The sequence below is a fragment of the Paramisgurnus dabryanus genome, chromosome 19 (genome assembly GCF_030506205.2).
Source record: "Paramisgurnus dabryanus chromosome 19, PD_genome_1.1, whole genome shotgun sequence".
Classification (NCBI taxonomy): domain Eukaryota; kingdom Metazoa; phylum Chordata; class Actinopteri; order Cypriniformes; family Cobitidae; genus Paramisgurnus; species Paramisgurnus dabryanus.
The window spans coordinates 1,742,059-1,757,968 of record NC_133355.1 but is presented as its reverse complement, the minus strand read 5'-3'; the positions used below and the strand labels follow the sequence as shown (position 1 = coordinate 1,757,968).

General features: G+C 35.7%; 1 protein-coding gene across 4 annotated transcripts in view; it reads left to right on the top strand.

Annotated features, from left to right (window-relative positions):
• Nucleotides 1–15,910, top strand: part of snx13 (sorting nexin 13) — a 34,910-nt gene that overhangs the window by 7,715 nt on the left and 11,285 nt on the right. For all 4 annotated transcript variants that reach the window (XM_065284757.2, XM_065284741.2, XM_065284748.2 and 1 more), the window contains exons 2-11: nt 4,357–4,469; nt 5,654–5,756; nt 7,320–7,409; nt 8,120–8,241; nt 9,588–9,709; nt 10,200–10,301; nt 10,690–10,778; nt 14,324–14,407; nt 14,585–14,723; nt 15,694–15,782. In XM_065284757.2, coding sequence (XP_065140829.1) covers nt 4,357–4,469; nt 5,654–5,756; nt 7,320–7,409; nt 8,120–8,241; nt 9,588–9,709; nt 10,200–10,301; nt 10,690–10,778; nt 14,324–14,407; nt 14,585–14,723; nt 15,694–15,782 — 1,053 coding nt within the window. The remainder of the gene's footprint in view (nt 1–4,356; nt 4,470–5,653; nt 5,757–7,319; nt 7,410–8,119; nt 8,242–9,587; nt 9,710–10,199; nt 10,302–10,689; nt 10,779–14,323; nt 14,408–14,584; nt 14,724–15,693; nt 15,783–15,910) is intronic.

The window sequence follows — 15,910 nt, the reverse complement described above, 5'->3', positions numbered from 1 at the left end:
ACGCTGTCTTCACTTTAACTGTAGACGGAGAGAAACGCTTATTTTTAGTCAAACAATGTTTAAATCCATATTAATATTTAATATATGTCCATTTCTTTACACTAGAAATGATACAGCCACTGTCATTTTTTGAGCAAGAACATGCAGACATTAAATCATGTAACTCTGTGTGAGGGTTTAATCTGCTGAGACTTCACATCTGACACTTATCAACAGACAAACACAACGCGTCTCAGACTTGACACAAGCTCTCAAACGAACATTATTGGAAACCTAAACAAAAAAGCAAACGCAGTAAAAGACAGATATAATGCATGCACTGTAAAAGGGTCAAACAGAAAGCTGCATCCTCCGGAGGTCGCATATGCAGGCTGCATACGTCATCAAGGTTTATTGCAGATCATTAACTGAGCATTACATTCGCAAGTTGTGAGCATATTGCAACAAGTTGCGATTTAACTAAATAATTACTAAACTTTATAATTGTTAATAGTCTCTAATAAGACAGTGATGAAGTAAATGCAGTTTAAAAATGCGACCTCCGAAGGATGCAGTCTTTTATTTGAGAAACGGCCAGCACCTGCACAAGAAATCTCGCGAGACACATGTAATCTCGCAAAACACATTTAATCTCGCGAGATCTCGTCGCACCCCTAAGAGTCATGTGATTGCATTTTCAATGACACATCTTGACATGGGTCCACTTACAATGTGGGCGCAAATGCACGTATCCGATTCATATCCGATTTATTTCCGCATATGAATGAGGCCTGAAACTAATTGAAGAATATCAGAATTTATGTGCTTTTTTCTTGCTTACGTGTTTGTAGGTTATATCCGATCTGTGACACATGAGGGAAAAAATCGGAATTGAGTCACTGTAAACATGCAATATAAAGGTGGCCTGAGGTACACACCAAGCCAATTGTCGGCCGTTCGGGAGGTTTTGAGCATCGTCTTAAGCTAAAGTCACTGTCTTTTTTGTTGTTGTTTTGGCTGATTCTGCATGTTGAATTGGCCGTGGCACACGTCTGGGAGTTGGATCATTCTGATTGGCTGTTCGGCTTAGCCAACCAGTGCACAAGAAGAAAAATGGAAATGACAACGCAAGCAAATGAGTAAAAAAAGAACGCACATAACGCACATTTTTTCCATCTAATATTACAATAAGAGATATTAGGGCTGCAACTAACAATTATTTTCATAATCAATTAATCAGACAATAATCTTTTTTTATTAATTGATTAATTAAATAAAAACCTAAACATCTATTAAATTAGATATTTCCCTTATTTAGATTTCATGTTTCAAAGTCTACTTTAAAAAGTGCAAAAGCCACAGATTTTACCAATATTATTTTTCATTTTTATATTTTAATCCTTATTTAAAAAGTTTGTCCAGTTGTCTAACTCTTTCGCCGCCAGCATTTTTTAAAAAAAGTGGCCAGCCAGCACCAGCGTTTTTCATAATTTTCACAAAAGTTTAAAGCCTTCCAGAAAATGTTCTTCTTTAAATATATAAACATACAATATACAAAATGAAAGAACAGACCCGCTGCTTTCAAACAAAAAAAAAAACGTTTCATCCTACCTTCAGTGGTTCTTTTGTAATCAGCTTTTGAATATGGGTAGGTTTCTGCAAAAACACCACATTTTGAGCAAAAAGCAGAGATAATTCCATTTTTGTGACGGACTTTTCATAGAGATCCCATTCAGAGCGATCTTTAAAACAGACACGGACATGCAGCAGCTTGCCATAGGGCAATACTTCCGGGTTTAAAAAGTTGCGGAAGGGCGCCACCTGGTGGATAATAGCGGTATTGCGGAAAGCCGGAAATACTCGTCATTGGCAGGGAAGCGTTTTCTCTTGATTGACGAGATATCTCGTCAATGGCGGCGAAAGAATTAAAGGGCACCTATTGTCCGATTCACGTTTTTTTATTTCCTTTGGTGTGTAAGTGTGTATTAGTACATCTTAACGATATGCAAAAGGTACAAACCCCAAAGTAAACGATGACGCAAGTTATGGCCTCCAACGTAAAGCTCTTTTCTTGGACCACAACAAAAACGTGGATTGTAGGCAACAGTTTACTTCCTGGGATTGGTAATGTAGACAAGACCGACATTATTATAATTCGGACTCAGCCTGTAATTTAACTCCTGTTAGTAGAGGTGTGAATCTTCACTGGTTCCTCGATTCGATTAGATTCCGATTATTAAGTTAACGATTCGATTCAATTCGATGTTACGATGCATCATGATGCATCACGATGCATTACATACTTTTTTTATTACTGCACATTGCTACATTAATTTTGATGAATGTAAGAAGTCAGATACAGTATGTGAACTCATTTTTATTTTGTTTTCTTCAAGAAGTATACTAAAGTATACTACTTAATAGGAAACAAGACAAACTTGTTCTGTAAACAGCAGACAACAACAGCATTTAAAACTAAAACATTAGGAAAAACTAAAAGTGCATAAAACTGTCAATTAAAGCATTATCAACACTTGCATCCTTTAGCAGCTCGGGGTGAAAACGGTTAACGTGGTTTCTTAAATTATTTGTGCATGGCAGGCTTTACACACAGTGTGTGTCTTGTCCAGTTCGTGCTTACCAGCATGTTCATAGATGCCAAAATGAGACCAGACATCGGCTTTTAAAATACCCAGTGCATTTTTTATCAATCGTGTCTCACAACCCTTCACCATTTTTTCTACCGCCACATACCTGTACCCGACGAATGACGTCAGCAGGCTATAATCGATTATGGGTTATTACTGCATCGATGCAGAATCGTCTACCCCCGCATCGCGATGCATCGCACAATCGATTAATTGTGACACCCCTACCTGTTAGCATTGCACTGTGAGCGAATCTTTCAAACATGGTAAGGAGTGTCACATTTCCTGCTGGCGTCAGTGGTATTCAGGCCAATCACAACGTACAGATTAGCTGACCAATCAGGGACACAGAGCTTTTCAAATCGATGAGTTTTGTATCTGGAGCTACAAAAATGTACAGTATGTGGAAAATAATGTGTTTTAACCATAAAACACGCAAACACATTTTATTACACCAAATACACAAAATTACGTTGTTTTAGCTATGAAATAGGTGCACTTTAATTTTAAAACGTCAAATAGTAAATGTCAAAATATAAATAAGCGTATGGAGTTTCTCAATCTTTAGGGATGAGTTGGTGAGGAAAGACATAACGTATATATTACAAATCTGTGAGGAGCGAGATTTGTGTGAAACTAATAAGCAAGCATTGCTTTGTTTATGTTTTATATCCCAGCATTCACTAGCTCTTCCAGTATCCGATTAATGAAAACCAATTACTGCCACCTGCTGGTATGGAATGCAGATGCAGATACAGTCTGCGCTACTTTGTTGTCGTTGGTTTGGTCCGTACCCTTAGTCCCACAAAGTCAGACATTGACCCATTAACATAAAGTCTGGTCCCCCTAGCACCTTGTTTTGGCAAAAAAAGTGTCCACTTAAGATATAAATATATGTGAACCTGTTACGTGTATGTTTGAGGGTTGATGAAATGTTTGTTACCCATGTTAGCAGAGAAGAAGCACAAGTGGAAGTCTGTCTGTATGGAGAAGGAAGGGAGGGCATTGACTGAATTTCTCTGTTTCCTGTCCTGGCAAAAACAGGAAACCTCTTCACTGGACACATTCTTGCTCACAATCTCATCTGTATCTTCTCTCATTTTACGTCCTTCGTGTTGTGTTTCTGTAGTTCAGATGGTATCATGCAGTGCTAGCAACCAAGGTCATGGGTTTGATTCCAAGGGAGCACACATACCGATTAAAAGCTTAAATGCATTGTGAGCTATTGCCGTACGCATGAAGATAAAGCAGTTTACCTGTCTATTCAGAGCTCTCTGTATTGGCTGATAATGATCATGGTTCGAAATTAACACTCACAGAGGGCCTAATGCCAGAGGAAATTGGCTTTGGTGCGAAAATACATTTGTTAGTTTGCCAGTAGACATTAGATGTTTTGTTGGACTAGTCTCTATTTTTAACATGATGCCAATGGAAACAAGGCTGTGAGGGATTGACGTACACTCTGTTTAGTGGATTGTATTGATCGTTCAGCTGGCCAAACAATGAAAATACATCTGCAGACAATAAAAAGCTAAACACTTTTTACCTTTCTGGTAAATTTATCATCCAAAGTTAAGCTTGGACAATTTTGTTTATTATAATAACTCCTTATGGTAAGAAGCTCTAAACAAAATCTAATCCAGATCAAGCGACATATGACACTGTGACGTGTTTTAATACAAGAAAAGAGAAATTATGTCATTTATGGTCTCTTGTATGTGTATTGCAGGCCAGTCTCTCTGTTTGGGGATGGGGGAGTTTGGGTGTTGTCCTCTTCCTCATCTCATTCGGACCCTTTGCCATCTTTTATCTGGCCTTCTACATCCTCTGCTTTATTGGCGGGTAAGTACAAGCACATTTACATTTGGTATTAAGATGCGTTTTGGTCAAATTATTGGTTAAAACAAGCAAAAAAAATCTGCCAATGGAATAAGAAAAATTTTCTTGAAATAAGTTTAATTTTTTCATAAACACTTAATTCAAGAAAGTTTTTCTTATTCCATTGGCAGATTGTTTTGCTTGTTTTAAGGCCAAATTCGCTAAACATTTTTAGATCACAAGTGGATGAAAGAGATGAATGACCATTCACACCTGGTGTCTCTCTTGCCCACTTTCAACTACTTCTGTCCTGATTACTTCGATGGGATGGAATAAGCAAGTCGTTAAAACACAATTGTTTAAGTTGATGCGTTGTTTAAGTGTTTATGTTGATGCAAACTAATATTATGTAGAGTACCGGTGCTTGTGTTGTTAGTAAACATGTTGCACAATGTTTTGTACTTGTATATGTAAGAATTTTCGCTAATATTTCATAGCAGTTGATGAAATAAGCTTGCACAACTTTCACTCATACAATAAACAGAAATGAAAATGGTGGAAAGCACCTGCTTTAGTTTTATCAGTGACAGCCTAAAGATCATGTTGAACACTGTGGGTTTGTGCTAGAAGTCAGGTATGATGTAAAAACATGTGCTCGGTATAGATCAATAGTAAGCGAGTAGAGCTGCATCAACTAATCGATAAAAATCGATTAAAAATCGTTCTCAAAGAACACACAGTGTACAGCGCTATTTTTAGCCTTTCATTGATAAAACTAAAGCGACTGATCCGATTAGTTGATTAATCAAAAAAATAATCGACCGATTAATCGATTATGAAAATAATCGTCAGTTGCAGCCCTATAAGATAGTAGGCGTTTTTGTGGCTGCTCGAACACATGCGCGTCTATAACACAAAAGCAATCCGATCAAATACATTATCGACTACTTCTGAATGTGTTAGAAAGTGGACGAGCTCAAAACGTTTCACCCCCATTTAAACCTGTGTTTTTGTCCACTTGTCGACCAAAATGCATCTTAATACCAGGTATAAACTGGGGCTAGATTACAAATAAGTCATCATATGCACAGTATATATATTTTCTTACTCATCTGATGTTTATTCAGATGCCCTATGTGAATTTTACTTTCTTTCCCACCTGTTAATACTCCCTCTCTCTCATTGTCTCTCTACCTCACTCTCTCCAGAGGTTTTGTAGTACTACTTTTATTTGGAAAGACACACTCAGAGAGGCATTTGGAGAGGTGTGAACACTCCTACCTACCATCCACAGAGACAAGCATACTCAAGGTGTCCAAACACACACACACACACACAAACTCCAGTGTGCTCACCTTTCTGATCTTTGTGTTATAAATATTCACATTGTGTTTAAATGCTGTAATAAAAAAGCATTTACTAGCTGGGTTTCGAAGTATCACATAAGAAACGAGTTATGGAAACAGCAAATTTTGAATAAAAATTACAAAAAGTTTTTACGCTCGCTTGAGGTTGTTTTTGACTTATGCGAAAAAGAGTAAATGCGAATAATGAGAGATGGAAATGCATTTGCCGAATAAATTTTGATGTAGCGCATGTTAAACCCACGTGACTGATCGTCTAGCTGTATCAGCTGACGTTGTCTTTCCCGTATATGGGTCTCGAGATCGTCGCAGTGCCCTTGCTGCTAGTGCCTGCATCAAAAAGTCTGCATTTCTTTTTTGGTGCACAGCATTCAGTTTGGCAATGACGAGCTGTACAAATCGTAACTAAATGCAGTCCTGTCTCTATTTTTTAAGCGCTCCTTGTTTTCTTTACTGTTGGTTACTTGGTTACCTATAATACTGTCATTCGCTCGAACAACTTGATTCACGATACGTTTCGATGGAGACCCAGCTACTGATTACTTGAGCAAGAAAAATAAATACTGGTAGTCCGTTTTTAAGATGTTTACTTTTTGTAAAAAAATTGTTTTAAAGTTTTAAAGGGGATACATTATGAAAATTTCACTTTTGTTCATGTTTAAGTGCGATAATCAGGTCCCCAGTGCTTCTATCAACCTAGAAAATGTGAAAAAGATCAACCCAGTAACTTAGTTTTGGTAAACCATTCTCTGCAAGCATGTGAAAAAATAGCTCATTGAAATTTGGCTCCCCTTGTGATGTCAGAAGGGGATCTTATTATAATAATACCGCCCCTAAATGTGCACTATCCAATCACGACACAGCCATTTAGTTCAGAGGTCAGCTCATTTTCAATTTATAGGACGGTACATTTTTGCTCACATCTACAAAGTGGCAATTTGAACATGTTATAATAAATTATCTTTATGATATTTTAAGCTTAAACTAAACACCAAAGATTTATTTTACATCTTAAAAAAAGTCTTGTGAAATGTCCCCTTTAAAGGGCTGTGTTTATGGGGTGCACCGTAACGTGTTGCTACGTAATGCTATGTAAACACGTACAAACAAAACACAGAAGCATGTTTAGTGTACCTGTAGCTATATATGCATGTGAGTAAACACAACATAATTTTTTTTTTTATATTTTCAATGATCACACAAACACCAACATTTGAAGTGCGCTGGTGGGATTAAAAAGAAGTTTGCAAGTCTTTAGGCATTTGTTAGATATGTATGAATTAGCATTTAGCTGTATGCTAATTGTAGTCAATCCAGCCGTTCATTTGTAGTTTATGAGAATCGATTTCTGTTAAAGAAAATATCTCCTTTTGGATTGAACTTTAAGCGTTGTAACTTTGCAGATGTTGTTTATGCTCGAACAGCTACATTACACGCTAACTAAAGTTAAAAAAAGTGAAATCATAGTCAAGGACCCCTTTAGAAAAAGCTGTTTGTGTTTGTTCTTCAGGTTTCAGAAGAGATGAAATCAGAGTCCAAACCTATTAAGATTGATCGGCGTTTAACTGGATCCAGTCTCATAGATGAACCACTGCAGCAGGTACATCAGCAGACGAACACACAGACGAATGCTTTTGTGGAAACTGTCCGCTGTCTTTTAAAGATGCTAGATCAGCTAGTTTCAGCTGAACTGTTGGTTTCATAACTGATGAGCACATGACACTTCACTTTAGCTTTATTGCAGTAAGTGCTTTTACATGGTCATTTAGTAGCACTCGAGTCTGACATACATACATGAGATGAGTCTTTATGTGCTGATGATCTCATAACCATGAAGATCTTAGTTAATGGTCTGGGTCAAATGGTGAGGGATATTTTTGTTGTGTATCTAAGAGTATGTCTCTGTTGTACTTATGTACTTAATACTGTATGTGTTTTATTATTTAGACTTTTACCAAAATTGTTGCGTAATATGGTAGCTTACTGAGTTAATTGTGTTAAGTTAAACCACAGTCAGCAAGTCTGGGGAATGTGTTCTTGTCCATCTCTGCTTACCCAAAGTTCCTTGCGGTTTAAGTGAAGGGTCATTGTTTCTGTGCCAAGAATTAAGAGCATGTGATCGACACTTTTCTCTGAAACTGAAATGCATGATGTTATATAGCATTTCTCTTTTCTGCAATAAATTCAGCTTGAAACATTTAATATACAGACTGAACTCCTCGCTCGCTCGCTCGCTCGCTCTCCCTCTCTCACTTTGTCTCACCATCACTCTCTCTCTTTTGAATGATTTGTTTTCATGTGGTTTTTCAGGTGATCCTGTTTGCTTTGAGAGACTATATCCAGTACTGGTATTACACACTAAGTGATGATGAGACTTTTCTTCTAGAGATCAGACAGACGGTTCAAAATGCTCTCGTTGAGTTTTCCACCAGGTGAGATACCTGTAAAAGCTTTGTATTGGACCATTCATTTCCCAAAAAGACATCAGCAGAGTAGATTCATAATCTTTCCTGTTGCATGTTTGAGATTGCTAAGACTGTTCATGTTTTTGAATCATTTCAAACGGTTTCATCTCTCCGTTGATAAAAATCTCTGAATTAGTAATTAAAAAATGTTAATGGAAATCTCCAACCTTGGATAAAGCTTGATTTATCTTTTAACATTAAACACTGTCTAAAAACAAGACAAAAATACTAGGTTAGAAAGTCATTTTTTTTGCAGTGTAAATCATTGTTGTAATTACAGCTTGAATAATAGGCCGATGAAGTGCTTAACCACAAACCAAACTCCATGTAAACATCTCATTTGGTAAAAAATTAAATTATTGGTCAAAACAAGCAAAAAAAATCTAGCAATGGAATAAGAAAAATTTTCTAGAAATAAGTTTAATTTTTGCTTAAAATCTTATTCCATTGACAGATTGTTTTGCTTGTTTTAAGGCCAAATTCGATAAACATTTTTATTTTTTGTCTCAAAACTAGACTTATTTTTCTAGGTCATTTTGCATATCAAGAAATACACTTTTATTTAAGAATTTTTTGATATTTGTACTAAAAACAAGACAAAAATACCAAGTAAGAAAGTTTTTGCAGTGTAAATCACTGTTGTAATTTCAGCTTGAATAATAGGCCGATGAAGTGCTTAACCACAAACCAAACTCCATGCATGTAAACATGATCTCACACATTTCCATTTGGTAAACAAGAGATAGATGTTGAAATGGACAGAGATGTTGTTTTCATACACTGCAAAAAATACTTTCTTACTTAGTATTTTTCCTTGTTTTATGCACAAATTCACTTAAATTTGAGATTTTTTTCTTGTTTTAAGTATAAATATCTAAAAAAAAATATTTTATCAAGATGCATTTTCTTAATGAGCAAAATAACTTAAGAAAATAATTCTAGTTTTTAGACAAAAAAAATCAAAAATTTAAGTGAATTAGTGCATAAAACAAGCAAAAAAGATCTGCCAATGGGGTAAGAAAAACCCTAAAACTTTATTCTTAAACACGTATTTCAAGAAAAATTTGTTTACCCTATTTTTGCTTGTTTTAAGCACAATTTCATTTAAATTAGTTTTTTTTAGACTTTAGAATTAGACTTATTTTCTATGGTCATTTTGAAAATGGTCAACAAGAAAATGCATCTTAATTTAAGAATTTTTAGATATTTGTACTTAAAACAAGACAAAAATAATAGGTAAGAAGAAAGTATTTTTTTTTTTTGCTGTGTAAGTGCGTTTCCCATGATTCATTGTGTGCTTATTCGTTTCTCAGATCTAAAGAAGTGGACTGGCAGCCATATTTTACCACCAGACTGGTGGATGATTTTGCGACCCATCTACGTGTTTTCAGGAAAGCTCAGGAGAGACTAAACGAGAGAGAGGATCAGAAACAGCGTAACTATCATCTCTTCCTCCTAAACCAGTTTCACAAGGTTTATCAGGAGACTCACTTTAAACTAGGGATGCATCGATATATCACCTTATAATCAGTATCGGCAGACAAAAACATTTTTTCAGACTTTGTATGATCGGGCAGATTATATGCTTGATTTAATTTTCTAGTATTTTACAACAATCATTTGAAACAATATCTATCAGTGTCATTATAAGTAATTGAATATCGATATTGGCCCAGCAATTTTGTAAAGATGCATCCCTACTTTAAACCAAGACGAGCATGTTTTGGACAAAATGTCCTCACATAAAACATCACTGTGCAAAGCACAAGAATTACAGACAGTTAAACATCTGCAAGAAATAATTCAGTGGCACTTTATTGCTTTGTGTCTAATCCAGACTATCACAAGCTTTGTGAGAAAATTTGTGAGATTGTGTAGAAATCTGTTGTGAGCGTCATTGTATTTGTGTGTTTGCTGTATGCCAGATGGAGCGGATGAGTTGCTGGAGTCGTTTTTCGAAGCAGAGGTAGAAATGGAGAGAAAAATTTGTAGAGACATGGTGTGCATGTCCCGCAAAGATGAGGAAGGTAAGGCTGCACGCGTCTGATTGTTTTGGCCAAAGTCGCATCAGCAATAACAAAACACACGCCCAATCAAACGCACACAGAGCCGCCTTGAGCCCTGTCTTAAAACAATGAATGACATGTCCATAAAGACAACAAAAGCATAACTTTAACACACGCACAATATCTTAAAGCTGCTAGACTGCATTCCAGCATTATTCACAGATTATGGCTGTAACCCTTGCGTCACCGAAGACAGACATAACATGATGTAGCAGATGCTGAGCAAATATAGTAAACAAGGACTTCAAAGGACAAAATAATACCAGAAACATGTTAAAATAAACGTATTTGTGTTGACTTAGTCCAAACTTTTTTAAGTCTGACTGTAATGTGTGTGTGTTATCTGTAGGTTACCTGCGAGACCTCTGTGAAGTGCTGCTTTATCTGTTACTACCTCCTGGAGATTTCCACAACAAGAATATGAGATACTTCCTCAGGGTAAATATCCTAAATCTACCACTAGACCAACCTAAAACTGACAATAGTGTGATAATTTCATATTGTGCTATGTTTCAATTTTTAAAAGCAAAGTATGTAAGATTGTTGTAGTAAGATATATATATTTTGTGTTCATGTGTTCTTACATTATCCCAAATGTTTGCAATGATGTTTGAATCTAAAGAATTTGCAATTTAACCAGCGCTTAGCCCCTGTTCATGAGGTTGCTTATGCAAAAATGACTTTCTTGGTACAAATATCTAACATTTTTTAAATCAAGATGTATTTTCTTGATTTGTAAAATAACCTAAGAAAATAAGTCTAGTTTTTAGACAAAAATAAATAAAATTTAAGTGAATTTGTGCTTAACCCCTTCAAATTAATATAACTGGCATTTTTTTGGTCTGGAAGCCTAATCTTGGTCTTGTTTTAAAGAAGACACTTTAAAGTTTGTCAATATTTTAAATAGCAGTTTACATTTATTGTAATAAATAAAAATAATGCAATAAAGTATATATTCTATACATACATGTTCACAAAAAATTTGGTTTATTATACACTTTTATTTGTTTAACCAACAACGGCCACTAGGTGTCAACGTTTGCTGCATACTCTTGTCACAAATCAATAAATTACCATCACTGCATTATTATTATTTTGGCTAAAATGTTTGGAAATATGAAAACTACATTCTTCAGACCTTTCCAACGATATATAGTTTGTTGTGATAGATTCAAATTGACATGCAAAATTTTGAAGTAAACTGAGGTGTACCACTCGCGGAACTGCGCCAAGCAAATTTTTCTTAGGGTGCTTTCACATATACACTGTTTAGGTCGGCCCAAATGACGTGTCGCTTCGAGTACGGTTCGTTTGGGTCAGTGTGAACACAACAGGCGCTCTAAACGGCCGCTCTAAACAGGTGGTCTCGGAGCGGCTGTTGCCGAACTCTGGGGCGACCCACCTGTGGTGTGAACACTGCTGGACCTCGGGCCGAACCAAATACAGGAAGTTCTCCACATGTTTGAGCCACTGGGCTTCCGTCGTGATGTGAGCCGGGTGTTATATTGTGGGTTAACAACAAACAAGCCAATCCTGGTCCGTTGCAGAGATTCGCTGTCTCCTTTACGTTTGAGCTGATGATTTTATAAATGCATAGCTGTCCTCGACACATAAATAGTGACATTACGGGCTTTTTAGCAAACGGCTCCGTGAGAAAGGCTTTAATAGAACAGCTACGCAATTTCGCGTTAAAGCAAAGAAACTTCGCAAAGACGTGCATCGTTTATCTCCACATCTTGATAGCTGTGCTCTCCCTGACAGGCTGGTTGTCGTGGGGGTGGTCATGAGACGGTAAGAGCTGTCAGAGACCAATGACAGCGCTGACCGTTGTCACATGGTGTACGGTGCGGCATTTCGAGTACAGTAAAAAAATAATACGTGAACACGGACTGCACTAACTGAAAAATGATACAATGTATTTTGGTGCGCTCCAAGGCCACACCACTGTGCGCACCAACATATGTGAAAACACTCTTAAACACTAAATTCAAGAAAAATTTGCTTACCCCATTGGCAGATTTTTTTGCTTGTTTTATGCACAAAATCACTTAAATTTGATATTTTTTGTCTAAAACTAGACTTATTTTCTTGGGTCGTTTTGCTCACAAAAAGCATCTTAATTTAAGACTTTTTTAGATATTTTTACTGAAAACAAGACAAAAATACTAAGAATTTTTTTTCTTGAAAATAATTTTTTGCAGTGTTGGCAGATTTTTTTTTGCTTGTTTTAACCTCTTCAACCCTGAGGACCCTGTCCCGGGTCCAAAATTTCGTATTTTGACTTAATATAAAAGATTCTTTTAATCTTTGATGCTCCGTCATGGACCCCAGTACCACATATGAGATACTGTTTGAAAGCTTAGAGTCTCTACTTTCTGCAGATATGCATCACTTTGACATATCTTTTACTGTAAGAAAGTTATTTACACTTAATTTACACTATCACCCCCCCAATATTTTTTGATATCATATAATATTCACATATTTCATATTTTTCAAAAATGACAAACATGGGCAAGTCTTATATCAAATGAAAGCTCTCACTCTCAGGAATAAGGCTACAGTGTTATTCTTGATCTATTATCAACACATATCCAACAATCACCGAATGAATAATAAGGTAAAAAATGGTCTTTTGTAAACATATGTGAAACTTGAGTGTGAACTGCCTCAGATAGCACATATAGCCACAAATGATACACCATCTTTTATTTTAGGTCCTACTCTAAACAATGAGTCCATTCACAGCATTTTCTTTGGTTGTTTGCATAATTAATCCCTAGCTTTTTATTATATGTGCAAAACAAAAAATTAATATTTTTATGAAAAATGTATTTCCGCACCCTTCAGTAAAATAAGAATATCTTTTGAATGCGACATGATAAAGAGTTCATTCTTTTTTTGGGTGTTTACTGTTTGCTGCTGCTAACAACCAGAACTGTCTGCAGTCTGCTAGAGCACCCAGAACCAGAGTTATACACTATCAAAGACAGTGTTTACAACATAAAAAATAAAATTTGGTGTTTCATCATATGAAAAACAACATAAATAACAATATTTGTCACAAACAGCAGCTTTTTATGTAACTTCAAAGGGTTTTCTTTAAAATGATATAAAGAAATTGCATTTATTCCACTGTATGTGGTTATGGTAGCACTTCAAATGTTTTTTGGCAGAAATTGTACACCATAAGCGTATTATTCCTCCCATCAGTTGGAGTAAAATAACTTTTGCATATATTATGATAGAGAAAAAATTCCTTTTTCCTCTGTAAGCCGACAATTGCTGGAATCAAACAAAACTGTCTGCAGGGACCTGAGATACCCAGGACCAGAGTTATATACTTTCAAATAAAAACTTTAGAAAAAAAACATAAAAAGCGCCTATTTATTTTTGTGTTTATTAGAGGCCTGACATCACATACAACCATGTTTAGCACTTTCAACAGTGTTTTATGTAATTTCAAAGGGTTTCCTGTAAAATGATACCAAACTTTTGTATGTAAACCTCTGCATGTGGGTATGGGAAGCTTTTGAAATTGGGTAGGCCAAATCCAGGCGAAAATCCCCAAAATAGCTTCAGGGTGGAAGAAGTGTTTTAAGCAAAAATTCACTTAGATTTTATGTTTTTTCTTGCGTAATTTTGCTCATCAAGACATGTTTAGATATTTGTACTGAAAGCAAGACACAAAAACTAAGTAATAAAGTCATTTTTTGCAGTGCATATTCGAGTTATCATCGGTTTCTGATTTTGCTGCCATAGAAAGAAACCATATAATAGTTGTGCTTAGGTGTGTTTGACTTCATGCGGCGCCACAATAATCGACTTGATGTCGACTAAATGTCATCCACTTGTTGGTTTTTGAAGAGCCGCATAAAGTCGAATGCAGCCAAGAGAGGTTTATTTGGTCCTGACAGGTTCTGCTGCTTTAGATCTTGTATAGTGGATGTAGATGAGTCAATCGACTCTTTTATGTCTTTCAGGAGGTTCTGGCCAGAGGAGTTTTGCTTCCCCTAATAAACCAGCTGAGTGACCCAGATTACATCAATCAGTTTGTCATCTGGATGGTGAGATAGATTCCCTTTAAGAGGCTTGTTGTGTCTAATAAATATATATTGTGGGTGCAGGAACTTGGAGTTGTGAATGTTACTGTGTATTGAAATAATTCAACAAAACTGTTTGAAAAAACAAGAATTCGATGATACTGTCTATAAAATCCTGATTTTGTGTGTGTGTTTGAGCAGCTCCATGACTCCAGCTGTAACTATGAGGCCTTCTTGAACATTTTAAAGCTGACAGATAAACCTGCAGAGCTGGAGGCCGTCAAAGACAAAGTCATTGAGGAACTACAGTACCTGCGATCTCTAGACACTGGTGGAGATGGTACACATATTCTTAAATCAAGAGGCATTTTCTTCATGAGCAAAATTACCTAAGAAAATACGTATATAAACTTTCTAAATATAAGTCCAAATGTCCAAACTGAAAACAACTGGCACTGACATAAAATACATACGTGCCCTTTGTTTTGTAAAAATGTATTTCAAGAAAATGTTTCTTATTCCATTGGCAGATTATTATTAAATAGTTTTGCTTGTTTTAAGCACTAATTTACTTAAAGTTTACTTAAAATTGACTCATTTTCCTAGGTCATTTAAAAAATGCATCTTAATTTAAGAATTTTTGGAGATTTCTTCTGAAAATAAGACAAAAATACTAAGTAAGAATGTTATTTTTGCAGTGAAAATTTTAGTTGGGAAATAAACACGCTGCACCAAATTTTGCATTGCAAAAAACAATTTTCAAGAAAAAAACAATTTTCAGTAAAAAAATCTTAAAATTCTCCCATTAAGAACCTTTTTCTTAAACTCCTAATTCAAGAAAAAAAATCTAGATTTTTTTTTTGCTTGTTTTATCCACAAATTCACTTAAATTTGATATTTTTGATCTAAAAAGTAGACTTATTTTCTTAGGTCATTTTGCCCATCAAGAAAAAACAAGACAAAAATATTAACTAAGAAAGTAATTTTTGCAGTGCAGGTGTACCATTGGCTTCCATAGTAGGAAATAAAAATACAATGGAAGTCAAGTCCGTTTGCTTACAAGTAGGGATGCACCGATAGGATTTTTTGGGCCGATACCGATTTAAACAGACAACTTCTGGCCGATACCGATACCGATCACTACTTACAAGCATTGCTAAAATATCTTCCTTTGTTTTCAGCAGAGTAAATACATTTATATAGGTTGCTACCAACTTAAATTAGTGAATTATTACAATTTTAATTGTTGGGTGAACTATGCTTTCATCATAATAGACGTGTCTCTCTCTTTTTTCTCTCTCTCCCCACAGATATCAACATTAGAAAGAATCAAATCAATAGTTTGCTTTTTGTGAAAAAAATCTGTGAAACGCGGATACAACGGCTACAGTCAGGGAAGGTAAACAAATTAGAGATATCCTTTTCAACGCTATTAAAATTAAAATTGATTAACTATTGGTATTACTAATAATACCAGGGGTGTGACGATGCATTGTGTTTCAAATTAAAAATATCTGTCTGAAATCA